The sequence below is a fragment of the Pleurodeles waltl genome, chromosome 7 (assembly GCF_031143425.1).
Source record: "Pleurodeles waltl isolate 20211129_DDA chromosome 7, aPleWal1.hap1.20221129, whole genome shotgun sequence".
Classification (NCBI taxonomy): Eukaryota; Metazoa; Chordata; class Amphibia; order Caudata; family Salamandridae; genus Pleurodeles; species Pleurodeles waltl.
In genome coordinates this window covers 579,443,717-579,470,659 of record NC_090446.1, presented here as the reverse complement: position 1 = coordinate 579,470,659, position 26,943 = coordinate 579,443,717, and the positions used below count along the sequence as shown (strand labels likewise).

The 26,943-nt window shown below is 46.5% G+C and overlaps 1 protein-coding gene across 2 annotated transcripts in view; it reads left to right on the top strand.

The window, feature by feature from the left end:
* Positions 1 to 26,690, top strand: part of FBRS (fibrosin) — a 319,454-nt gene extending 292,764 nt beyond the window's left edge. For both annotated transcript variants that reach the window (XM_069244392.1, XM_069244391.1), the window contains exons 17-19: positions 1,426 to 1,509; positions 2,566 to 2,782; positions 25,048 to 26,690. In XM_069244392.1, the coding sequence (XP_069100493.1) occupies positions 1,426 to 1,509; positions 2,566 to 2,782; positions 25,048 to 26,227 (1,481 nt within the window). In that variant the 3' untranslated portion in view covers positions 26,228 to 26,690. The remainder of the gene's footprint in view (positions 1 to 1,425; positions 1,510 to 2,565; positions 2,783 to 25,047) is intronic.
* The last annotated feature ends 253 nt before the right edge of the window (positions 26,691 to 26,943 follow it).

Here is a 26,943-nt window from a genome sequence, read left to right as displayed (position 1 = left end):
TCCTCCAGGCTATGTCATCTCCCTGCCGTGATTCTGTTACATTAGTAAGTCAGGTTGTGTGTCATTGAGGAGGTCATAGATGTGATGCTTGGTTTTGGAGAGTTATCGAGCATTTATGAGCAGGCAGTTTAGTAAATGTGTATTTGTTAGTTGTGTTTTGTAGAAGGTTGAGTAGTATATTTCGAGCTTTGTAGCAGGTGTTGTGATAACTGTATGAGGGTCACACTAGTCCTGTTTTTCTATATAGTGTTCCTCGTCCAGCAGGCTGAGGAAGCATTTTGTTGGGTCTGTGTGTTAGTGGTGGACTTGATGGCTGGGGGTGACAAGTGTATTTTTTTTTTTTGTAGAGTAGCCTTATTGTGTAATAGACAAGGGGATGTGAAGTTAAGTGGCATGTTTATTTTGTTCGCGTCTGTTTAGGGGTGGTGGAGAAGCATAAGGATCATAATGTAAGGCTCTAAATTGTGCAGTGGTTGAGAGGCGGGTGAATGAATGTTGCCATGTTGGGGTGCTTGTGGTAGATGTTTGTGAAGAGTGAGAATTTGAGTAAAGATTGAGCAGGATTTGTGTAGTCATGAGGGTGGGAGTGGGTGTGACTAAGTATGAAAGTTTGTGTTATTTTGATGTGTGTAGTTTGCTTTGTTTTTGTGGAATAGGCAGAGGAGATATTGATGTGGTTTTCTGCGAAGCATTTGTATGCGTTAGTGCTGGTGAGTGGTATTAGAATATTACAGGGGTTGTTGTGTTTTGGAGATGTGTGTGTGTGTGTGTGTGAAGTGTGTAAGAGGGGATGGACGAGGGTTAAGGTTGTTTGCGTTAGTTTTGATCTCTGGAAGACTTCATGTGTGGTGGAGTGCAAGGTTTCTATGGTTCTGTGTAATTGGTTAAGAGACAGGGAAGGGTGATTGTGGATGGTATGATGGAAGGCTGAGTTTATTATATATAATTAGTTGAATTTACAAAGTATCTTACTTTTGTCTAGGTAATACACAGTACCCTTCTAACATCTAAGGATTTAAGGGAATAATCTACAGTTAGTAGTTTTCATCAGAATAAGTTACTTATCTTCTGGAACTCTTCAGATTTTTTCGTAACCATCTTCCCTACTCCATGTTCTGTGGAGTGAACCCCTCTGTTACAAAAGTCCCAAGTTAGTTTTGGGACACAGTTGCCTCCAGTTTGACAGGTTGAGCCTGCATCTGAAGGTGCAGAAGAGCGCAAAGCCAAAATTGATGTATACACAAAGGTGATGCGTATATGCTGCTTCACATTGTCACAACGGGACATTGTAAGGCCATTAGTCTTGTGCAGCCTGTAGCTGCGTGGGTGGTGATTGTGTATTTAAAAATGTTTCAATGCATTGTTTATACCTCATTGGCACTTTTTTCCTGCCAATTTTTAAATGTAGTTCTCTTCATATTTCAGATCCTTTTTCAAGGTCAACTGGATACACCCCTCTGGCATCCCTTACCAATGGAGCATTTGGTGGATTGGGAAGCCCCACCTTCAGTGAGTACATTAAGGATCCCCCATGTCTGCCAGTCTAGGGAAGCCCCAGAGGTGTCTGTAGATTCCCAGAGGTGTCTGTAGATCAATCACCTTTTTCCAGGGAACATGTTTCTGGAGCTGTATCTAATCTTGAGACTGGTTCTGTTCTCCTTAATTAGTCTGTAGTTTTTATAGGTAAATGCCATTTTTAGGGGCAGCCTGTTTGTAGAAGTCAAGAAAATGTCTTTTAATCCAGTCTGACATAGATATGAGATTTGCATTTATGGTAGGGTCATGTGGTTGTAGTCTCTAAGTCCTCCTGTCTGGCAAAATCATAATGATGGATTTCAAGGTATTCTAGTAGAGTCGTAATGTTGTCTGTGTTCTATCTGGTTAGCCATGGTGGTGGGGTCAACCCAGAGGGTAGTAATGAGTGGCAACGTTTGACTGAGTTAGCTAAAGAAGGGTATAATTCACTTCTTTCTAGAGTAACTCTTGCAACCAGAAGGCTGTTAGTCTGACAAACTAGTGTAAGGGTAAATTCTGTCAAAGTATTGATAAAATAGGAAGACATAAACTTCTTTACCGAAATTTAATCAAATTCATTGACAGAAAAAATGCTTGCGTTTATTAAAAAAAAAAAAAAAAATAAGTAGGTATCCAACATACCTACTTATTTTTTTATTTTTTTTTATTTTTAATAAACGCAAGCATTTTTTCTGTCAATGAATTTGATTTTTGGTGTGTGCAGATTACCTGTGGTCACCAGTGATGATTAAGGGCAGACAGTGGTAACACTAAAGGGCTCTTCAGGCTAATGTCCTGGCTTTCAACTATAGAGGTCTCGTGAAGAATCCACTTCTGTTCAGTGTAGTGGGGACGTATGGGGAGCTTTAGGTTGTTGACATGTAGTTGACCTGGATTTCCATCTTTGAGGTGGTCTGTGGAAGGTCCTGGTGCAATCTGGAGAATGTGCAAGGTTTTCTCACAGAGTGGCTCCTGAAAAATCTTTCCTAATTGCTGAGTAAACTCCTTTCTGCACTGTATTCGGACTGGTCTTTTGAATTTCTTTCCTAGACCCAAATCCAATGTTTGGACAGAAAGATACTTCTGCGGCCCACAGCTTTACAAACCCCCAGGATATCTGGAATAGACTTCATCGTACACCACCTTCCTTTCCCACTGCACCAGCACAAGCATGGACCAAACCGGGAGATACAGAACGTAGCTTGCACGAGAAGGAGAGGGAGACGGAGAAACGAACTACACCAGTGATAAAAGATGAGAAGGATAGGTGAGTATCACGCATTTAGAAGGGCAAATCTTATTTGCAGTTACCTCACATTTGACAGATTTCCTTTCTTCAGATGTGTGGGTGATGTCCAATGCCAATGGAGCTCAGATCATATTTTTTCCTGTCACTGTAATTATATTTGAGGCTCTGTTGAATGTGCAGCATCACTCCAGGCATGTAGGATAGCTTAATTACCTCAGCCCTTCCTCTGCTTTAAGAGAACATATTGTATTTTTATCTATAGTGAGGGTCACTGGAGTGTTGTGACTATACAGCCATGGTGTTTCCTGCATATTTGTTTTTAATTTCCTGCACCTGCCACATCATGCATCATCTGCTGCAGAATTTGAAGATACAAAACAATTGTTTTGTAGCACAAGTTTTTTTTCTGGATTCACATGCTGTGCAGTATTCTGCCATCCCGTGGTTGGGTCATGAATTTTCCAACTTCTTACCTGTTAGTCTTTTCCTTGCTTTTTGTTGTTGTTAGGCGTCGAAGGATCTGCCCATTTGGTGCTTCTTGTGATGCTGTATCTCCTCCTCCCGATGCTCCCACCTTTTGCCACCATCTTTGCATTCTTTTTTTCCGCCATTGGGTCTGGAAGCCTGCTGAAGGAGCTCCAAGAAAAGGAAGGTTTTTTTTTTTTAAAGAAATCCCAGATATCTGTCAAATCCTATCTGTGCCGTTACCATCAGTGAAGAAGAGGTATAGGAGTAATATTTGGTGAGCCGATAAGAGTAAAAGACTTTCAGAGAATGCCCGATTGAAGGGCCTAAATGGAAGACACCTTTCCAGTATTGTTAAAGCTGCCACCACAAGTTTGTCCAAAAGGACATGCACCTGATCTGCAACCTTTCTTCTCATCGACCACAGAAGCGAGGACTGCAACGCCTGCTTGGTCTTTACGTAGAAGATACTAGGGGTGAAAAAGAGACAGACGCACCCATCACAACATGAAGGGACATTAGGCATCATCCATAAGGGACCTGGGCCTCTCCAACAATGTTGCCAAGAAAGCAGAAGGAGAGATGTCAGACGTCGAAGGGAAGATCGTTGACGTTGAGTCAGGTGACAAACTGGTGGTAAGAGTCATCAGCCAGAACCACACCGGGCAGCACTGGGGCGTGCAATAAGGCGTTGGGGGCCCAGTGGTTATCTGTCGGAGGTACACCTTGTGAAGGTTGGCTCTGGCTAGGAAGCCATGGGGGGGAGGGAGGGGGTTAGACTTGAGCTCAGGGGAGCCGGGGGACGTCGTTGGCGCTGTTGACCCACCTCAGATTGCATTGGGGTGGCTGGTGCAGTGGTTGCTGGAGGTGTCTGGCACCACAAGGCTGCAGAAGAGGGGGGCCTGCGTTCTGAGGCTGCTGGTGTCGTGGGGCTAGTTCAAGTGAGGTGAAACTCTAGTGGACTTTACTCTGGACAGCTGGGCAACCTTGCTTGCACAGTAGGTTTGCCTCACCTTGGGTCGTGGACATCCAGTGCAGAGGTCACTTCAGGTGTCAGTTCTTTGCTGTTCTTGAGGCTGCAGAGTTCTTTCTTGTAACTTTGTTGCTGAGCATGTCTGCAGCTCACGGGAGTCTTTTTTTAGGAGGCAGGCAGTCCTCCTGGGTTTCTTGGAGGTTCAGCCTGCAGGACGAGTCGTATTCTTGGGCCAAAGTCCTGCGACATCAGCAGGCAGGCAAGTATGGTTCGTACAGAGTCGGCATCTTTTCCTCTTCTGCAGGGGTGTGACTCCACTTTGTCCTTGCTTCATAGGTTGTCAATCTAAGTTCTAGGGTTCATGGGTGCCCCCTAAATACTCAATTTAGGGGCATTACAGGGAGTGCCAGGTGATAGCCAATGGTCTTGACCAACTTTAGGGTGACTTCACTCTCTTTTATGACTGCTTCCGTTGGGAAGTGGGAATAACCCTAACCTTAGTGACCTAATTTGTTCCCGACAAGATGGAGGAATTTAAATAGTAGTGTCCACTTCATGCCAGTCTTCCCCCTAAGTTGAACGAGCTGAAGTGGGCACTCCTCCTAATTTAACTCATTTTTCTGCCAGCCGTGCTGCCAAACATGGGTTCAGAACAGGGGGATCGGTCACCTATGCCATTTGGAGAGGCCTGTGTTGCATTTCAAAGGCGGCTAGGCCTGCTAGCCAATGATCATATCTGCAAAACAGGAAATAGACTTCCTTATTAAGGATCCCAGTTTATAAAGCTTTCTTGGAAGGTCTTAAACAGGGCAGTCCTCCTAGGGTGCATCTGAATATTGTATTGACAAGAGTAATAGGCCTCCACTCTTGCTCCCTCCAGTTTTTATTTGCGAAAGTATAAGTTCGATGGCATCTGTCGCTGTAGATACACATGGTATGCATGAGCTCGCCATCTGGTGTTGGGTCGGAGTGTTACAAGTTGTTTTTCTTCGAAGAAGTGTTTTCGAGTCACGGGACCGAGTGACTCCACCTTCTGTGCTCATTGCGCATGGGCGTCGACTCCATCTTCGATTGTTTTCTTTCCGCCATCGGGTTCGGACGTGTTCATGTCGCTCCGAGTTTCGGAACGGAAAGATAGCTGAAGACGGAAGATTTTCGACGGTATCGTTGCGATCCGGTTAGAGATAGACACATACGACGACGCGTTGAACATCGAAGCGCTTCGGTGCCCTTCGGGGTAGATTTCGGCACCCCGTCGGGGCCTAGTCGGCCCGACCGCGTGGAGGACAACGCCGATGGATCGGACCCCGTTTCGATTCTGCCCCGAATGCCACAACAAATATCCTTATACGGACCTGCACTCGGTCTGTAATCTGTGCCTGTCACCCGAGCACAGTGAAGAATCCTGCGAGGCCTGTCGGGCGTTCCGGTCCCGAAAAACTCTGCGCGACCGTCGAGCGAGAAGACTGCAGATGGCGTCCACGCCGAAAGAGCGTCGACAGTTCGAGACAGAAGAAGAACAGGAGGAATCCTTTTCCATCCAGGACTCAGACTCCGACGAGCTACACTCTACAAGAACTGTGAGTAAGACGTCGAGATCAAACCTTAAAAAAGGAAAGAAGGCCCAGGGGACGCCACTGCCAACCGGCCATGGCTCCACCCAAATTCTCGGTGACCAACAATCGGCACCGAAAAAGGCCCATTCAGTGTCGAGATCGTCCGACTTCGGTCGAGACACCGGCACGCAGCCTCCTCGGGACCGAGAGAGTGCTAAACAGAAGCATCGACACCGAGAGTTCGGTGTCGACACCGATCGACGCCGAGACAGTGGCGCCGAAGACCATAGAGGCCAAGAATTTTCGGCACAGAAAAAGAGGAAGGTTACCTCGGAGCCGAAAAAAACAATCGACAGGGCTTTCGGAGCCGAAAAAAGCGACATCAGACCCTGTTTCTGGCTCCTATACCGAAGAGCATTCTATGTCTTCTCAACTGAAGAAACATAGATTTGAACAAGAACTGCAATCCACTGACGTGGATCACACGCAAAAGCGTATCTTTATTCAGCAGGGGACTGGGAAGATCAGTACCCTTCCACCTGTCAAACGAAAGAGAACGCTTCAGTTTACTCCTCAGCAAGACACAACACAAAAGGTAACACCTCCTCCCTCGCCTCCACCTGTAACTCCGGCTTCGCCAACTTACACCCCGTCACATTCGCCAGCTCACACCGCCATGAGCCACGACGACCAAGATCAGGATGCGTGGGACTTGTACGACGCACCAGTGTCTGATAACAGCCCAGACACATACCCAACTAGGCCATCACCACCGGAAGACAGCACAGCCTACTCACAAGTGGTGGCTAGAGCAGCTCTATTCCATAATGTGGAACTACACTCGGAACAAGTAGAGGATGATTTTTTATTTAACACCCTCTCCTCAACCCACAGCTCCTACCAAAGCCTGCCGATGCTCCCAGGCATGCTACGCCATGCAAAAGACATTTTCAAGGAGCCAGTTAAAAGTAGGGCAGTGACGCCTAGGGTGGACAAAAAGTATAAGGCGCCTCCTACGGACCCTGTCTTCATCACCTCTCAGCTGCCACCAGACTCTGTGGTGGTAGGGGCTGCCAGAAAACGGGCAAACTCACACACTTCTGGGGATGCACCTCCCCCAGATAAAGAAAGTAGGAAGTTCGATGCAGCCGGGAAGAGGGTTGCTGTCCAAGCAGCAAACCAGTGGCGCATCGCAAATTCACAAGCGCTGCTAGCGCGATACGACAGAGCCCACTGGGATGAGATGCAGCATCTCATTGAACATCTCCCAAAAGATCTGCAAAAAAGAGCAAAACAGGTTGTTGAGGAGGGTCAAAACATTTCCAACAATCAAATCCGCTCCTCCATGGATGCAGCAGACACGGCCGCAAGAACCATTAATACGTCGGTTACCATCCGTAGGCACGCATGGCTCAGAACGTCTGGATTCAAGCCAGAAATTCAGCAGGCAGTGCTTAACATGCCAGTAAACGAGAAACTTCTGTTCGGTCCGGAGGTCGACACAGCTATAGAAAAGCTCAAAAAGGACACTGACACTGCCAAGGCCATGGGCGCACTCTACTCCCCGCAGAGCAGAGGATCTTATAACACCTTCCGCAAAACAACTTTTAGAGGAGGGTTTCGGGGTCAGGCCACACAAGCTAGCACCTCACAGTCCGCACCGCCCACCTACCAGGGACAGTACAGGGGAGGTTTTCGGGGCCAGTATAGAGGGGGGCAATTTCCTAGGAATAGAGGAAGATTTCAAAGCCCCAAAAACACTACCAACAAGCAGTGACTCACACGTCACTCACCCCTCCCACACAACACCAGTGGGGGGGAGGATACATCAATATTACGAAGCATGGGACAAAATAACTACAGATACATGGGTCCTAGCAATTATCCAACATGGTTATTGCATAGAATTCATGCAATTCCCTCCAGACATACCACCAAAATCACAAAATTTATCAAAATACCATTCACAACTTCTAGAGATAGAAGTTCAAGCACTACTGCAAAAAAATGCAATAGAATTAGTACCAAGCACACAAATAAACACAGGAGTTTATTCACTGTACTTCTTGATACCAAAAAAGGACGAAACACTGAGACCAATTCTAGACCTCAGGGTAGTAAACACATTCATCAAATCAGACCACTTTCACATGGTCACACTACAAGAAGTGTTACCATTGCTCAGAAAACACGACTACATGACAACCCTAGACCTCAAGGACGCATATTTCCATATACCAATCCATCAATCACACAGGAAATATCTAAGGTTTGTATTCAAAGGAATACATTACCAATTCAAAGTATTGCCTTTTGGTTTAACAACCGCTCCAAGAGTATTCACAAAGTGCCTAGCAGTAGTCGCTGCACACATCAGAAGGCAGCAAATACATGTGTTCCCGTATCTAGACGACTGGCTAATCAAAACCAGTTCGCTCACACAATGCTCAAACCACACAAATCAAGTCATACAAACCCTCTACAATTTAGGGTTCACCGTCAACTTTGCAAAATCAAACATTCTGCCAAGCAAAGTACAGCAATATCTAGGAGCCATAATAGACACAACAAAAGGAGTAGCAACGCCAACTCCACAAAGGATCCACAATTTCAACAGGGTCATTCAACACATGTCTCCAAACCAAACAATACAAGCAAGAACAATACTACAGCTCCTAGGCATGATGTCCTCATGCATAGCCATTGTCCCAAACGCAAGACTGCACATGAGGCCCTTACAACAGTGCCTAGCCTCACAGTGGTCTCAAGCACAGGGTCACCTTCTAGATCTGGTGTTGCTAGACCGCCAAACTTACCTATCGCTTCTATGGTGGAACAGTATAAATTTAAACATAGGGCGGCCTTTCCAAGACCCAGTGCCACAGTACGTAATAACAACAGATGCTTCCATGACAGGGTGGGGAGCACATCTCAATCAACACAACATAAGAGGACAATGGAACATACATCAAACAAAACTGCATATAAATCATCTAGAATTATTAGCAGTTTTTCAAGCACTAAAAGCTTTCCAACCAATCATAACCCACAAATACATCCTTGTCAAAACAGACAACATGACAACGATGTATTATCTAAACAAACAAGGAGGAACACATTCAACGCAGTTAAGCTTGTTAGCTCAAAAAATATGGAAGTGGGCTATCCACCATCAAATTGGTCTAATAGCACAGTTTATTCCGGGGATCCAGAATCAGCTGGCAGACAATCTCTCTCGAGATCACCAGCAAGTTCACGAATGGGAAATCCACCCACAAATTCTGAACACCTACTTCACACTCTGGGGAACACCACAAATAGACTTATTTGCAACAAAAGAGAACGCAAAATGCCAAAACTTCGCGTCCAGATACCCATACAAGCAATCCCAAGGCAATGCCCTATGGATGAACTGGTCAGGAATATTTGCTTACGCTTTTCCTCCTCTCCCTCTCCTTCCTTACCTAGTAAACAAATTGAGTCAAAACAAACTCAAACTCATTTTAATAGCACCAACGTGGGCAAGACAACCCTGGTACACAACACTGCTAGATCTGTCTGTAGTACCACACATCAAACTGCCCAACAAACCAGATCTGTTAACGCAACACAACCAACAGATCAGACACCCGGACCCAGCATCGCTGAATCTAGCAATCTGGCTCCTGAAATCCTAGAATTCGGACACTTACAACTTAGCCAAGAGTGTATGGAAGTCATAAAGCAGGCCAGAAGGCCATCCACTAGACACTGCTACGCAAGTAAGTGGAAAAGATTTGTTTGGTACTGCCATCATAATCAGATACAACCACTAGAGGCAACTCCAAAACATATAGTAAATTACTTGCTCCATTTACAAAAAGCAAAGCTAGCCTTCTCTTCTATTAAAATACACCTTGCAGCAATATCTGCATACCTGCAAACTACATATTCGACTTCCTTGTATAGGATACCAGTTATCAAAGCATTCATAGAAGGGCTTAAAAGAATTATACCACCAAGAACACCACCTGTTCCTTCATGGAACCTAAACGTGGTTCTAACAAGACTCATGGGCCCACCCTTCGAACCCATGCACTCTTGCGGAATACAATTCCTCACCTGGAAAGTTGCCTTTCTCATCGCCATTACATCTCTAAGAAGAGTAAGTGAAATTCAAGCGTTCACAACACAAGAGCCTTTTATACAAATACATAAAAATAAGGTCGTCCTACGACCTAATCCAAAATTTTTACCAAAAGTTATTTCTCCATTCCATCTAAATCAAACGGTAGAATTACCAGTATTCTTCCCACAGCCAGATTCTGTGGCTGAAAGAGCACTACATACATTAGATGTCAAAAGAGCATTAATGTACTACATTGACAGAACGAAGAACATCAGAAAAACTAAACAGCTATTTATTGCATTCCAAAAACCTCATGCAGGTAACCCAATATCAAAACAAGGTATAGCCAGATGGATAGTTAAATGCATCCAAATCTGCTACCTTAAAGCAAAAAGACAACTGCCCATTACTCCCAGGGCACATTCAACAAGGAAAAAAGGTGCTTCAATGGCCTTTTTAGGAAACATCCCAATACAAGAAATATGTAAGGCAGCCACTTGGTCTACGCCTCACACATTCACCAAACACTACTGTATAGATGTGCTATCCGCACAACAAGCTACAGTAGGTCAAGCTGTATTAAGAACTCTATTTCAGACAACTTCTACTCCTACAGGCTAAACCACCGCTTATGGGGAACTAACTGCTTACTAGTCTATGCATACCATGTGTATCTACAGCGACAGATGCCATCGAACTGAAAATGTCACTTACCCAGTGTACATCTGTTCGTGGCATCAGTCGCTGAGATTCACATGGACCCACCCACCTCCCCGGAAGCCTGTAGCAGTTCAGAAGTTACCTTCAATTTTGTACATTTGTATATATATTACTTAATCCTTTAATAGGTACATACTTACATTTTTCATTGCGCGGGCACTATTACTATAGTACAACTCCTACCTCACCCTCTGCGGGGAAAACAATCGAAGATGGAGTCGACGCCCATGCGCAATGAGCACAGAAGGTGGAGTCACTCGGTCCCGTGACTCGAAAACACTTCTTCGAAGAAAAACAACTTGTAACACTCCGACCCAACACCAGATGGCGAGCTCATGCATACCATGTGAATCTCAGCGACTGATGCCACGAACAGATGTACACTGGGTAAGTGACATTTTCATTCCTAGTGGCCATCACTTCCCTCAGATGTGTCAGTGAGCTTCAAGCATTAACTATAGAAAAAATATCCTTCCAACTACATAGAGATAGGGTGGTATTACGTTCCAGCCCTAATTTTCTTACCTTTGTGGCATCTCAGCTATACCTTAATCTGTAGAACTGCCAGTATTCTTTCCATAACATGACTCAGTTGAGAAAATGTCTCTACGCACCTTAAACGTTAAACAAGCCCTCGTATTATATTGATATAACTAAAACATTTAAAGACACAACAGCTTTGTTGCTTTCTCTAACCCACACAAAGAGCAACTTCTAAATCAGGCATTGCACATTGGATTGTCAAATGTATCCAGACATGCTATGCCAAAGCTAAAAGACCTTTACCTATCCCTTCTAGAGCTCACTCCACTCGTAAAAAAGGAGCTTCTGTGGCCTTCGTAGGAAATATACCAAAAGCTGACATATGTAAAGCAGGTATTTGGTCTTCACCACATACATTTATAAAACATTACTGCGTAGATGTACTGGCCCTTTAACAAGCCAATGTCGGCAAGGCATTTCTATGTATTTTATTCAAAACTACTGCAACCCCCACAGGATAGCCACCATGTATAGATGAGGACTGCTTTTCAGTCTGTGCTAAGCATGTGCATCTACAGCCACACATGCCTCCAATCGAAAATGTTACTTACCCAGTAAGCATTTGTTTGTGGCATGTAGTGTAGTAGATTCATATGCACCCACCCTCCCAGGACACCTGTGGTTGTTAGTTACTTGAATAAGTTATCACTCATTCTTTCAGCATGAATGTTGCATTATCCTACACTATACTTCACATTCCATCCTCACCCGCCTTGCATTAAAACAATAAAATCGATGATTATGTGTATTGCCAGCAAGAGTCGTCGTCGTGACTTGAAAGGCTGTCTTCAAAGAAAAACTTGCACGCATCCGAGCCCAGCACTAGATGGTGGGATTATGATAAGCTTGTGAATGTAGAGCACTACATGCCACAAACAAATGCAATTGGCTGTCAAAAAGGAAACCGTTTTATTAGTGTTGGTTCTGGGGTCTCATGTATATCCTTGACAGTTCAGTGGTTATGATTTCAATGGAGTCTCCTGTACAATAGCTAGAATTACAAGTAAGCAACATTTCATTTGCTTTAATTCATGCGGAAAATGTTCCTTTAATCCCTTTGTCCTTGGTTTTCATAGCTTCCTAGGGCAGGTAGATGCAGATCCTGCTATTTTGGCCTGGTGGAAGTGTGCTCATGTGTGACTGATGCAGGTGGAGAGCCAGGGTTTCTAAAATATTCTCAGCGTCACAGATAGTGTGTTTTGGGGTCAGAGGATACTTTTACTGAGCACTGGAACCCTCATCTGAACAATTGACGTTGTAGGGAAAGGGAAGCCTCTCTCTACAGAGAGGTAACTTTAGTTTCTTAGGAACAAAGGATATTCAGTCTTTCCTTTACACCTCGGACAAAGCCTGCGGAAAGATGAAAATCATGATGTTATGCACACAGTGTCCCTTTGGGCACCTTCATGTCACACAGTGAGACCATACATACTGCTAAATGAGATGATCTTTACTAGGCTCAAAGGATTGAGTTGCCTGGTAATAACCGTGATGATTTTTAGGATGACTGCTCTTAGCTCTTCTCGGTTTCACCCATGTATCAAATAGGTTTAAGCTGATAGTAAATAGAGACAAAGCTGGTAACAGTTGAAATTGATATCGGATCAAGGATCTGTTTCAGAAGTTTTCTCTTTTTACAGAAGGTGATAATTAGAGAAAGCTGAAAATAAGGTGCTGTATTTCTGTACATAAAAAGCCATAATGCCAGTGATCTGTCTAGTCAGTTACAATATCTGATAGACAATGTTAGTAACCTGTTCCTAAAGAGAGATTGCACAAGGAGAGGCGAGGTGTTGGCTCATTTAAAATTCATTTACGTATATGCACAATGAAAGCGAACATTAGGAAGGCACTTAATTGCTTCATAAGTCTTCTCAGTCAATGTGCAGCTCCAATCTCTGGTAAGAGGCCCTGATAAACACATTCAAGGTTCTGTTCTTTCCACCACACATTAAGCCTGTGCAAATCCTGCCATCTTGTACAGTTGTTCACATGTAATTTTTAACTCCCATGCTATCAACATGCAATGATAATCAACGGACTACATATGAGGAAACTTGACATACCTCGACTTGGAGGCAGTGGGCAGACTCCAGGAAAGGCCTACCTGACTACTCGAGGAAAGGCCTGTACTCCTGAAGTATCATTGCTTGAATCGCCCGTCGTTAAATTGGTAGAGCATTGGCCACCCTAACTAAGTTTAGTGGTTACATGAATCTGGGTATACCTTCTTTCACTGGAGCTAGCCTCTTGAAAAACAACCCGCAGAGTGACCTTCAGTAAGCTCGTATATTGGTAGATCTACTTGGGGAAAGTATATAGTGCTTAGGGGAAAACATTTAGCAGGGCGGCATGCACGCCATGATTGCAGGTAAGGTGTTATGTGCATATATATTTGGTAATCTAAATTATAATATGCCTGTAAGGAAATGCCTCCTTGGCATGGTTGCCCCCTGACTTTTTGCCTTTGCTGATGCTATGTTTACAATTGAAAGTGTGCTGAGGCCTGCTAACCAGGCCCCAGCACCAGTGTTCTTTCCCTAACCTGTACTTTTGTATCCACAATTGGCAGACCCTGGCATCCAGATAAGTCCCTTGTAACTGGTACTTCTAGTACCAAGGGCCCTGATGCCAGGGAAGGTCTCTAAGGGCTGCAGCATGTCTTATGCCACCCTGGAGACCTCTCACTCAGCACAGACACACTGCTTACCAGCTTGTGTGTGCTAGTGAGGACAAAACGAGTAAGTCGACATGGCACTCCCCTCAGGGTGCCATGCCAGCCTCTCACTGCCTATGCAGTATAGGTAAGACACCCCTCTAGCAGGCCTTACAGCCCTAAGGCAGGGTGCACTATACCATAGGTGAGGGTACCAGTGCATGAGCATGGTACCCCTACAGTGTCTAAACAAAACCTTGGACATTGTAAGTGCAGGGTAGCCATAAGAGTATATGGTCTGGGAGTCTGTCAAACACGAACTCCACAGCACCATAGTGGCTACACTGAAAACTGGGAAGTTTGGTATCAAACTTCTCAGCACAATAAATGCACACTGATGCCAGTGTACATTTTATTGTAAAATACACCACAGAGGGCACCTTAGAGGTGCCCCCTGAAACTTAACCGACTATCTGTGTAGGCTGACTAGTTTTAGCAGCCTGCCACAAACCGAGACATGTTGCTGGCCCCATGGGGAGAGTGCCTTTGTCACTCTGAGGCCAGTAACAAAGCCTGCACTGGGTGGAGATGCTAACACCTCTCCCAGGCAGGAATTGTCACACCTGGCGGTGAGCCTCAAAGGCTCACCTCCTTTGTGCCAACCCAGCAGGACACTCCAGCTAGTGGAGTTGCCCGCCCCCTCCGGCCAGGCCCCACTTTTGGCGGCAAGGCCGGAGAAAATAATGAGAATAACAAGGAGGAGTCACTGGCCAGTCAGGACAGCCCCTAAGGTGTCCTGAGCTGAGGTGACTCTGACTTTTAGAAATCCTCCATCTTGCAGATGGAGGATTCCCCCAATAGGGTTAGGATTGTGACCCCCTCCCCTTGGGAGGAGGCACAAAGAGGGTGTACCCACCCTCAGGGCTAGTAGCCATTGGCTACTAACCCCCCAGACCTAAACACGCCCTTAAATTTAGTATTTAAGGGCTACCCTGAACCCTAGAAAATTAGATTCCTGCAACTACAAGAAGAAGGACTGCCTAGCTGAAAACCCCTGCAGAGGAAGACCAGAAGACGACAACTGCCTTGGCTCCAGAAACTCACCGGCCTGTCTCCTGCCTTCCAAAGATCCTGCTCCAGCGACGCCTTCCGAAGGGACCAGCGACCTCGACATCCTCTGAGGACTGCCCCTGCTTCGAAAAGACAAGAAACTCCCGAGGACAGCGGACCTGCTCCAAGAAAAGCTGCAACTTTGTTTCCAGCAGCTTTAAAGAACCCTGCAAGCTCCCCGCAAGAAGCGTGAGACTTGCAACACTGCACCCGGCGACCCCGACTCGGCTGGTGGAGATCCGACACCTCAGGAGGGACCCCAGGACTACTCTGATACTGTGAGTACCAAAACCTGTCCCCCCTGAGCCCCCACAGCGCCGCCTGCAGAGGGAATCCCGAGGCTTCCCCTAACCGCGACTCTTTGAACCTAAAGTCCCGACGCCTGGGAGAGACCCTGCACCCGCAGCCCCCAGGACCTGAAGGACCGGACTTTCACTGGAGAAGTGACCCCCAGGAGTCCCTCTCCCTTGCCCAAGTGGAGGTTTCCCCGAGGAACCCCCCCCTTGCCTGCCTGCAGCGCTGAAGAGATCCCGAGATCTCTCATAGACTAACATTGCGAACCCGACGCTTGTGTCTACACTGCACCCGGCCGCCCCCGCGCCGCTGAGGGTGAAATTTCGGTGTGGACTTGTGTCCCCCCCGGTGCCCTACAAAACCCCCCTGGTCTGCCCTCCGAAGACGCGGGTACTTACCTGCAAGCAGACCGGAACCGGGGCACCCCCTTCTCTCCATTCTAGCCTATGTGTTTTGGGCACCACTTTGAACTCTGCACCTGACCGGCCCTGAGCTGCTGGTGTGGTGACTTTGGGGTTGCTCTGAACCCCCAACGGTGGGCTACCTTGGACCAAGAACTGAACCCTGTAAGTGTCTTACTTACCTGGTAAAACTAACAAATACTTACCTCCCCTAGGAACTGTGAAAATTGCACTGTGTCCACTTTTAAAACAGCTATTTGTCAATAACTTGAAAAGTATACATGCAATTTTTATGATTTAAAGTTCCTAAAGTACTTACCTGCAATACCTTTCGAATGAGATATTACATGTAGAATTTGAACCTGTGGTTCTTAAAATAAACTAAGAAAAGATATTTTTCTATATAAAAACCTATTGGCTGGATTTGTCTCTGAGTGTGTGTACCTCATTTATTGTCTATGTGTATGTACAACAAATGCTTAACACTACTCCTTGGATAAGCCTACTGCTCGACCACACTACCACAAAATAGAGCATTGGTATTATCTCTTTTTACCACTATTTTACCTCTAAGGGGAACCCTTGGACTCTGTGCATGCTATTCCTTACTTTGAAATAGCACATACAGAGCCAACTTCCTACATTGGTGGATCAGCGGTGGGGTACAAGACTTTGCATTTGCTGGACTACTCAGCCAATACCTGATCACACGACAAATTCCAAAATTGTCATTAGAAATTGATTTTTGCAATTTGAAAAGTTTTCTAAATTCTTAAAAGACCTGCTAGGGCCTTGTGTTAGATCCTGTTTAGCATTTCTTTTAGAGTTTAAAAGTTTGTAAAAGTTTGAATTAGATTCTAGAACCAGTTTTAGTTTCTTAAAAAGTATTCCAACTTTTAGAAGCATAATGTCTAGCACAGATGTGAATGTGGTGGAACTCGACACCACACCTTACCTCCATCTACAGATGAGAGAGCTAAGGTCACTCTGTAAACTAAAGAAAATAGCAATGGGCCCCAAACCTACCAAAGTACAGCTCCAGGAGCTTTTGGCAGAGTTTGAAAAGGCCAACCCCTCTGAGGATGGCAACTCAGAGGATGAAGATAGTGACTTGGAGGGAAATTCCCCCCCTCCAGTCCTACTTAGGGAGAGCAGGGCTTCTCAAGCCCTGACTCCACAAATAATAGTCAGGGATGCTGGTTCCCTCACAGGAGGGACCAACAACTCTGAAATCACTGAGGATAACTCCAGTGAAGAGGACATCCAGTTAGCCAGGATGGCCAAAAGGTTGGCTTTGGAAAGACAGATCCTAGCCATAGAGAGGGAAAGACAAGAGATGGGCCTAGGACCCATCAATGGTGGCAGCAACATAAATAGGGTCAGAGATTCTCCTGACATGTTGAAAATCCCTAAAGGGATTGTAACTAAATATGAAGATGGTGATGACATCACCAAATGGTTCACAGCTTTTGAGAGGGCTTGTGTAACCAGAAAAGTGAACAGATCTCACTGGGGTGCTCTCCTTTGGGAAATGTTCACAGGAAAGTGTAGGGATAGACTCCTCACACTCTCTGGACAAGATGCAGAATCTTATGACCTCATGAAGGGTACCCTGATTGAGGGCTTTGGATTCTCCACTGAGGAGTACAGGATTAGGTTCAGGGGGGCTCAAAAATCCTCGAGCCAGACCTGGGTTGACTTTGTTGACTACTCAGTGAAAACACTAGATGGTTGGATTCAAGGCAGTGGTGTAAGTAATTATGATGGGCTGTACAATTTATTTGTGAAAGAACACCTGTTAAGTAATTGTTTCAATGATAAACTGCATCAGCATCTGGTAGACCTAGGACCAATTTCTCCCCAAGAATTGGGAAAGAAGGCGGACCATTGGGTCAAGACAAGGGTGTCCAAGACTTCAACAGGGGGTGACCAAAAGAAAGGGGTCACAAAGACTCCCCAGCAGAAGGGTGATGAGACAACCAAAACTAAAAATAGTAAAGAGTCTTCTACAGGCCCCCAAAAACCTGCACAGGAGGGTGGGCCCAGAGCCTCTTCACAAAACAATGGGTACAAGGGTAAAAACTTTGATCCCAAAAAGGCCTGGTGTCATAGCTGTAAACAGCATGGACACCAAACTGGAGACAAGGCCTGTCCCAAGAAAGGTTCCACTCCAAACTCCCATCCAGGTAACGCTGGTATGGCTAGTCTCCAAGTGGGATCAACAGTGTGCCCAGAGCAAATCAGGGTCCACACTGAAGCTACTCTAGTTTCTGAGGGTGGGGTGGATTTAGCCACACTAGCTGTCTGGCCGCCTAACATGCAAAAATACAGACAGCAACTCTTAATTAATGGGACTAGAATAGAGGGCCTGAGGGATACAGGTGCCAGTGTCACCATGGTGACAGAGAAACTGGTTTCCCCTGGCCAATACCTGACTGGAAAAACTTACACAGTCACCAACGCTGACAATCAGAGAAAAGTACATCCCATGGCAATGGTTACTTTAGAATGGGGAGGGGTCAATGGCCTGAAACAGGTGGTGGTCTCCTCAAATATCCCAGTGGACTGTCTGCTTGGAAATGACCTGGAGTCCTCAGCATGGGCTGAGGTAGAGCTAAAAACCCATGCAGCCATGCTGGGTATCCCTGAACTGGTGTGTGTGAAAACAAGAGCACAATGCAAGGCACAGGGTGAAAAAGTAGAGCTGGAGTCTGGAAAAATGGCCCAGCCTACCAAGAGACCAGGAAAGTCAGTTGGGAAACCAACTGCAACACAGCAAAAGAAAGGGAACCTCTCTTCTCAGGAAGAAGTTCTGCCCTCTGAGGGAACTGAGCCTTTGGAGCTTGAACCTTATCAGGTTGAGCTCTTAGGCCCAGGGGGACCCTCCAGGGAAGAGCTGTGTAAGGGACAAGAAACCTGTCCCTCTCTTGAAGGCCTTAGGCAGCAAGCTGCTGAAGAGTCCAAAGGCAAGAAAAATGGAACACATAGGGTCTATTGGGAAGATGGACTCCTGTACTCTGAGGCCAGAGACCCCAAACCTGGTGCCACTAGGAGAGTGGTAGTGCCTCAGCTGTTCAGGAAGTTCATCCTAACATTGGCCCATGACATTCCCCTTGCTGGACATTTGGGACAAACCAAGACGTGGGAGAGGTTAGTCAACCACTTCTACTGGCCCAATATGTCCAACATGGTTAAGGAGTTTTGCCTCTCCTGCCCCACCTGTCAAGCCAGTGGTAAGACAGGTGGGCATCCAAAGGCCCCCCTCATTCCACTTCCAGTGGTGGGGGTGCCCTTTGAAAGAGTGGGTGTGGACATAGTTGGTCCACTAGAACCTCCCACAGCCTCAGGAAATATGTATATCCTGGTAGTAGTGGATCATGCTACCAGGTATCCTGAAGCTATTCCCCTTAGGTCGACTACTGCCCCTGCAGTAGCCAAGGCCCTCATTGGTATCTTTACCAGAGTGGGTTTCCCTAAGGAGGTGGTGTCTGACAGAGGTACCAACTTCATGTCAGCATACCTAAAGCACATGTGGAATGAGTGTGGAGTGACTTATAAATTCACTACACCTTACCATCCACAAACTAATGGCTTAGTTGAGAGATTCAACAAGACATTAAAGGGCATGATCATGGGGCTCCCAGAAAAACTCAAAAGGAGATGGGATGTCCTCCTGCCATGTCTGCTTTTCGCTTACAGGGAGGTACCACAGAAGGGAGTAGGGTTCTCACCCTTTGAACTTCTGTTTGGTCATCCTGTAAGGGGACCACTTGCCCTTGTTAAAGAAGGCTGGGAGAGACCTCTCCATGAGCCTAAACAGGACATAGTGGACTATGTACTTGGCCTTCGCTCTAGAATGGCAGAGTACATGGAAAAGGCAACCAAGAACCTTGAGGCCAGCCAACAACTCCAGAAGTTTTGGTATGACCAAAAGGCTGCACTGGTTGAGTTCCAACCAGGGCAGAAAGTCTGGGTTCTGGAGCCTGTGGCTCCCAGGGCACTCCAGGACAAATGGAGTGGCCCTTACCCAGTACTAGAGAGGAAGAGTCAGGTCACCTACTTGGTGGACCTGGGCACAAGCAGGAGCCCCAAAAGGGTGATCCATGTAAACCGCCTTAAGCTCTTCCACGACAGGGCTGATGTCAATCTGTTGATGGTAACAGATGAGGATCAGGAGGCAGAGAGTGAACCTCTCCCTGATCTTCTGTCATCAGACCCAAAAGATGGTACAGTAGATGGAGTGATCTACTCAGACACCCTCTCTGGCCAACAGCAAGCTGATTGTAGGGGAGTCCTACAACAGTTTCCTGAACTCTTCTCCCTAACCCCTGGTCAGACACACCTGTGTACCCATGATGTGGACACAGGAGACAGCATGCCTGTCAAGAACAAAATCTTTAGACAGTCTGACCATGTTAAGGAAAGCATCAAGGTGGAAGTCCACAAGATGCTGGAATTGGGAGTCATTGAGCGCTCTGACAGCCCCTGGGCTAGCCCAGTGGTCTTAGTCCCCAAACCTCACACCACAGATGGAAAGAAAGAGATGAGGTTTTGTGTGGACTACAGAGGGCTCAATTCTGTCACCAAGACAGATGCTCATCCAATTCCAAGAGCTGATGAGCTCATTGATAAATTAGGTGCTGCCAAATTTCTAAGTACCTTTGACTTGACAGCAGGGTACTGGCAAATAAAAATGGCACCTGGAGCAAAAGAAAAGACAGCATTCTCCACACCTGATGGGCATTATCAGTTTACTGTTATGCCCTTTGGTTTAAAGAATGCCCCTGCCACCTTCCAAAGGTTGGTGAATCAAGTCCTTGCTGGCTTGGAGTCCTTTAGCACAGCTTATCTTGATGATATTGCTGTCTTTAGCTCCACCTGGCAGGATCACCTGGTCCACCTGAGGAAGGTTTTGAAGGCTCTGCAATCTGCAGGCCTCTCTATCAAGGCATCCAAATGCCAGATAGGGCAGGGAACTGTGGTTTACTTGGGACACCTTGTAGGTGGAGGCCAAGTTCAGCCACTCCAACCCAAGATCCAGACTATTCTGGACTGGGTAGCTCCAAAAACCCAGACTCAAGTCAGGGCATTCCTTGGCTTGACTGGGTACTACAGGAGGTTTGTGAAGGGATATGGATCCATTGTGACAGCCCTCACTGAGCTCACCTCCAAGAAAATGCCCAAGAAAGTGAACTGGACTGTGGACTGCCAACAGGCCTTTGACACCCTGAAACAGGCAATGTGCTCAGCACCAGTTCTCAAAGCTCCAGATTATTCTAAGCAGTTCATTGTGCAGACTGATGCCTCTGAACATGGGATAGGGGCAGTTTTGTCCCAAACAAATGATGATGGCCTTGACCAGCCTGTTGCTTTCATTAGCAGGAGGTTACTCCCCAGGGAGCAGCGTTGGAGTGCCATTGAGAGGGAGGCCTTTGCTGTGGTCTGGTCCCTGAAGAAGCTGAGACCATACCTCTTTGGGACTCACTTCCTAGTTCAAACTGACCACAGACCTCTCAAATGGCTGATGCAAATGAAAGGTGAAAATCCTAAACTGTTGAGGTGGTCCATCTCCCTACAGGGAATGGACTTTATAGTGGAACACAGACCTGGGACTGCCCATGCCAATGCAGATGGCCTTTCCAGGTTCTTCCACTTAGAAAATGAAGACTCTCTTGGGAAAGGTTAGTCTCATCCTCTTTCGTTTGGGGGGGGGTTGTGTAAGGAAATGCCTCCTTGGCATGGTTGCCCCCTGACTTTTTGCCTTTGCTGATGCTATGTTTACAATTGAAAGTGTGCTGAGGCCTGCTAACCAGGCCCCAGCACCAGTGTTCTTTCCCTAACCTGTACTTTTGTATCCACAATTGGCAGACCCTGGCATCCAGATAAGTCCCTTGTAACTGGTACTTCTAGTACCAAGGGCCCTGATGCCAGGGAAGGTCTCTAAGGGCTGCAGCATGTCTTATGCCACCCTGGAGACCTCTCACTCAGCACAGACACACTGCTTACCAGCTTGTGTGTGCTAGTGAGGACAAAACGAGTAAGTCGACATGGCACTCCCCTCAGGGTGCCATGCCAGCCTCTCACTGCCTATGCAGTATAGGTAAGACACCCCTCTAGCAGGCCTTACAGCCCTAAGGCAGGGTGCACTATACCATAGGTGAGGGTACCAGTGCATGAGCATGGTACCCCTACAGTGTCTAAACAAAACCTTGGACATTGTAAGTGCAGGGTAGCCATAAGAGTATATGGTCTGGGAGTCTGTCAAACACGAACTCCACAGCACCATAGTGGCTACACTGAAAACTGGGAAGTTTGGTATCAAACTTCTCAGCACAATAAATGCACACTGATGCCAGTGTACATTTTATTGTAAAATACACCACAGAGGGCACCTTAGAGGTGCCCCCTGAAACTTAACCTACTATCTGTGTAGGCTGACTAGTTTTAGCAGCCTGCCACAAACCGAGACATGTTGCTGGCCCCATGGGGAGAGTGCCTTTGTCACTCTGAGGCCAGTAACAAAGCCTGCACTGGGTGGAGATGCTAACACCTCTCCCAGGCAGGAATTGTCACACCTGGCGGTGAGCCTCAAAGGCTCACCTCCTTTGTGCCAACCCAGCAGGACACTCCAGCTAGTGGAGTTGCCCGCCCCCTCCGGCCAGGCCCCACTTTTGGCGGCAAGGCCGGAGAAAATAATGAGAATAACAAGGAGGAGTCACTGGCCAGTCAGGACAGCCCCTAAGGTGTCCTGAGCTGAGGTGACTCTGACTTTTAGAAATCCTCCATCTTGCAGATGGAGGATTCCCCCAATAGGGTTAGGATTGTGACCCCCTCCCCTTGGGAGGAGGCACAAAGAGGGTGTACCCACCCTCAGGGCTAGTAGCCATTGGCTACTAACCCCCCAGACCTAAACACGCCCTTAAATTTAGTATTTAAGGGCTACCCTGAACCCTAGAAAATTAGATTCCTGCAACTACAAGAAGGACTGCCTAGCTGAAAACCCCTGCAGAGGAAGACCAGAAGACGACAACTGCCTTGGCTCCAGAAACTCACCGGCCTGTCTCCTGCCTTCCAAAGATCCTGCTCCAGCGACGCCTTCCGAAGGGACCAGCGACCTCGACATCCTCTGAGGACTGCCCCTGCTTCGAAAAGACAAGAAACTCCCGAGGACAGCGGACCTGCTCCAAGAAAAGCTGCAACTTTGTTTCCAGCAGCTTTAAAGAACCCTGCAAGCTCCCCGCAAGAAGCGTGAGACTTGCAACACTGCACCCGGCGACCCCGACTCGGCTGGTGGAGATCCGACACCTCAGGAGGGACCCCAGGACTACTCTGATACTGTGAGTACCAAAACCTGTCCCCCCTGAGCCCCCACAGCGCCGCCTGCAGAGGGAATCCCGAGGCTTCCCCTAACCGCGACTCTTTGAACCTAAAGTCCCGACGCCTGGGAGAGACCCTGCACCCGCAGCCCCCAGGACCTGAAGGACCGGACTTTCACTGGAGAAGTGACCCCCAGGAGTCCCTCTCCCTTGCCCAAGTGGAGGTTTCCCCGAGGAACCCCCCCCTTGCCTGCCTGCAGCGCTGAAGAGATCCCGAGATCTCTCATAGACTAACATTGCGAACCCGACGCTTGTGTCTACACTGCACCCGGCCGCCCCCGCGCCGCTGAGGGTGAAATTTCGGTGTGGACTTGTGTCCCCCCCGGTGCCCTACAAAACCCCCCTGGTCTGCCCTCCGAAGACGCGGGTACTTACCTGCAAGCAGACCGGAACCGGGGCACCCCCTTCTCTCCATTCTAGCCTATGTGTTTTGGGCACCACTTTGAACTCTGCACCTGACCGGCCCTGAGCTGCTGGTGTGGTGACTTTGGGGTTGCTCTGAACCCCCAACGGTGGGCTACCTTGGACCAAGAACTGAACCCTGTAAGTGTCTTACTTACCTGGTAAAACTAACAAATACTTACCTCCCCTAGGAACTGTGAAAATTGCACTGTGTCCACTTTTAAAACAGCTATTTGTCAATAACTTGAAAAGTATACATGCAATTTTTATGATTTAAAGTTCCTAAAGTACTTACCTGCAATACCTTTCGAATGAGATATTACATGTAGAATTTGAACCTGTGGTTCTTAAAATAAACTAAGAAAAGATATTTTTCTATATAAAAACCTATTGGCTGGATTTGTCTCTGAGTGTGTGTACCTCATTTATTGTCTATGTGTATGTACAACAAATGCTTAACACTACTCCTTGGATAAGCCTACTGCTCGACCACACTACCACAAAATAGAGCATTGGTATTATCTCTTTTTACCACTATTTTACCTCTAAGGGGAACCCTTGGACTCTGTGCATGCTATTCCTTACTTTGAAATAGCACATACAGAGCCAACTTCCTACAATGCCCGACTGCTTAAATGCAATTAAGTAGAAGAAAAGCAACTCCCACTAATGTGCTTCTTTGAAAATAGGCATGTTCTCAGAGTGCATGTGGAATGCAAGTATGAAGGGAAAAATGGCTTTGAAATAAAAGGTCAAATCCAGGTTTATCTACGTTTACTCGCCACTCTCTAACTACCCCACCAAATGCAGATATGAAATAAGTCTTTAGTAATTGATTTAGGTAATGGTAAACTTGAGACCAGAATTTTGAAGAGATGGTGTTGAAATTTATTTGAGCTGTTGTAACAATGAAGACTGCCGTTGAAATGAATAGGCACTACCTCGTACTTGTTTTGGTTGATGGGTGGTAGATGGTTAAGTCTGTTTTTTAACTTGACATTGAATGATGCAGTGTGCAGGCAGTTTGGTGTGGTCACAACTGTCCATTCTTACTTTACATAATGATACTGTGTAGCTGTCTTCTTTGAAAATTGTGTTTAATCGTTTTTCAGAGTGTGACTCACTCATAGACAGATACATAACTTCCCAAGATGTTAACTGATAAGATTAGTGTAGATGTCTAGTTCCCTATGCTAGAAGGCTTGACTGCACTTAGTCATCCATGGAAAGCAGACAGACATTTTTAATGTCGTCTTAGGCTAATAATGGAGGCACAGGAACACCATTATACCTGGTTCCTCATTAAATTATTCTTCTGCTGTTATAGATAAATGTTTTGGGAAGATAGGAAATGTGTGTTGAAGGCAGCTATGGTGGTTAAAAGTCTATAACATTTGAAACCATAGACCACAAGTATATGGCCACCCTTTCATATTGCTATCAATACTTTATGGAATCAGCCTTAAAGGACAGTTGTATTGCAGTTGGTTCACATTTTTCGCTGTTGGATGAATCCATGGTTTCAGATTCCTTCGCCTCTGATTGAGTGATTTGTACCATATTTGCAAGGGAATATGCATGTGTGTCCAAAATAATAGGGGACTGAAAGATTTTGAACTGCAGTCTACAGATGTTGCCCTCGTTTTACAGTTTTTTTTTTTTTCTTTTCACTCTTGCAGGGACCTCTTCTCCAAACATCCAGTCAGAGGATCTCCAGCAACTCCAACCCACAAACCTCTGGTGGCACACTGCAGTGGTCGTACATCAGTGGGAGATGACCGTGGACATGGCAGTAGTGATGTGCGTGACAGAGAACGCAACAGGGATCTTGCAGACCCAAACAAAGACCACTACCTGTCAGAGCACAAGCTGCGAGACACACATGCTGTTGTAGAGAGTGGTCTTGTCCGACGCCTAACCTCTGAAGATTCCAAACCAACTGTTGCCAGGGAGCATTCACCATATGTCCGGACACCTATGAATGAAAACATCCGGCCCAACAGCAGGTCTAGCGTTGGCCGGGAAGCAACAGACCGTAAACCACAGTTAACGCCAGAACAGTCTTTGAGGAAGCATGATGTCAAAGTGAAAGAAGAGCGCAAAGAGGAGCCGGATGTTATCATGACTGGGTTTGAAATGGCGCAAGTTCAACGTGCCAATAATGTCCTTCATGCCAGCCCCTTGCAGAACATTCCACATGGCCAGGCCGGAATGCACATGCCCCTCCACATGTCTCCTGCTGGCATGCATTCTCTAAACACCTTGGCAATGTTTGAGAGACCTAGAGCAATGGCACCATACCTCAGCATGGGACATGCCATGGGAGTAGGGGAATGTTTCCCACATGCCTCTTTTGCCCTCGAGGCATGGAGGGAGCCCTATCGCAGCAACTTAGAGATGCATCGTAGAGAGCTGCTGAGCAGAGAGCTGGCCCTCCGCTCAGATTCTTTGCAGCGTCTTGCTGCTCCCCGCTACTATGAACATGAGCAGGCCTTTAGAGAGCGGGAGCCTGAGCGTGCTGCCGCTGCTGCACTGATGGACGAAAGAGCGCAGATGCTTCGAGAAGACTATGAGCGGGCCCGTCTTTATGGCCTACCCCCCTCTGCTCTGGAAGCCCACCTCCCGCATCACACTTTACTGGCAAGTCTTGGGGGACACATGTATTCTCGAATTAACCCCACCATGGGCCACCCAAACAGCCTTCTCAGTAAGACTCCTCCTATCAACCTACTGAGTGCCCCACCTCCTCTTATTCCTTCCACAAGTACACGACCTGGCTCACCACCACGCAGGACCACACCCCATGCCGCAGAGTTGCGGGACCTCTCGGCACTATATAAGGACAGGGAATCAAGATAATAGCGCCCCCTGCCTTTACGTCTGTTCTCAGTAATATTATTGTTGTTATTATAATTAATATTATTATTATATGTATTTGGACTCTGAGCCTTGGGGTGGAGAAAAACAAGGCTTTTGGAAGTACTGTGTAAATATTTATATAGTCAAACTCCACAGCATCCCTGACTTTAAAGAGAATATTTTGTACATTTGTAAGGTTTGGGGTGTGATTTTAAGCACTGCATACACCCTATTTCCCATGTTTTAATGTATTTCTCTTTTTTATTCCTGTATGTTTGTGTGAAGGGTTGCCCTCTTCCCCACCCCTTCACTGTATGTGTGTGAATGGAAAAAAAAGCTGATGTAAATGAAATGAGTGCTGGAGTAGGGGTGTAGTGGGAGACTGGCACAGTCCACCAGCCTTTCTCCCATCTCTTGTTTGCGCTCTGGGCCCATTTGTTACTTCATTAAATCCTAAAATGTCTTATGTTTCGTTGCCTGACTTTTACCAGTATATTCCACCAAACCACACAAATTGAAGGCAAATTGAGTCATTTTAAACCCGGAAGGGTGACACGCTACTGATTAATCGCCTAGCGCTAATTTCATTTGTTTAGTGTGGGATGTGTTCTCGGCTTCATTATTTGCTCTTAAATAAGAACAGTTCGATGGCATCTGTCGCTGTAGATACGCATGTTTTGCATAGCTCGCCATCTGGTGTTGGGTCGGAGTGTTAC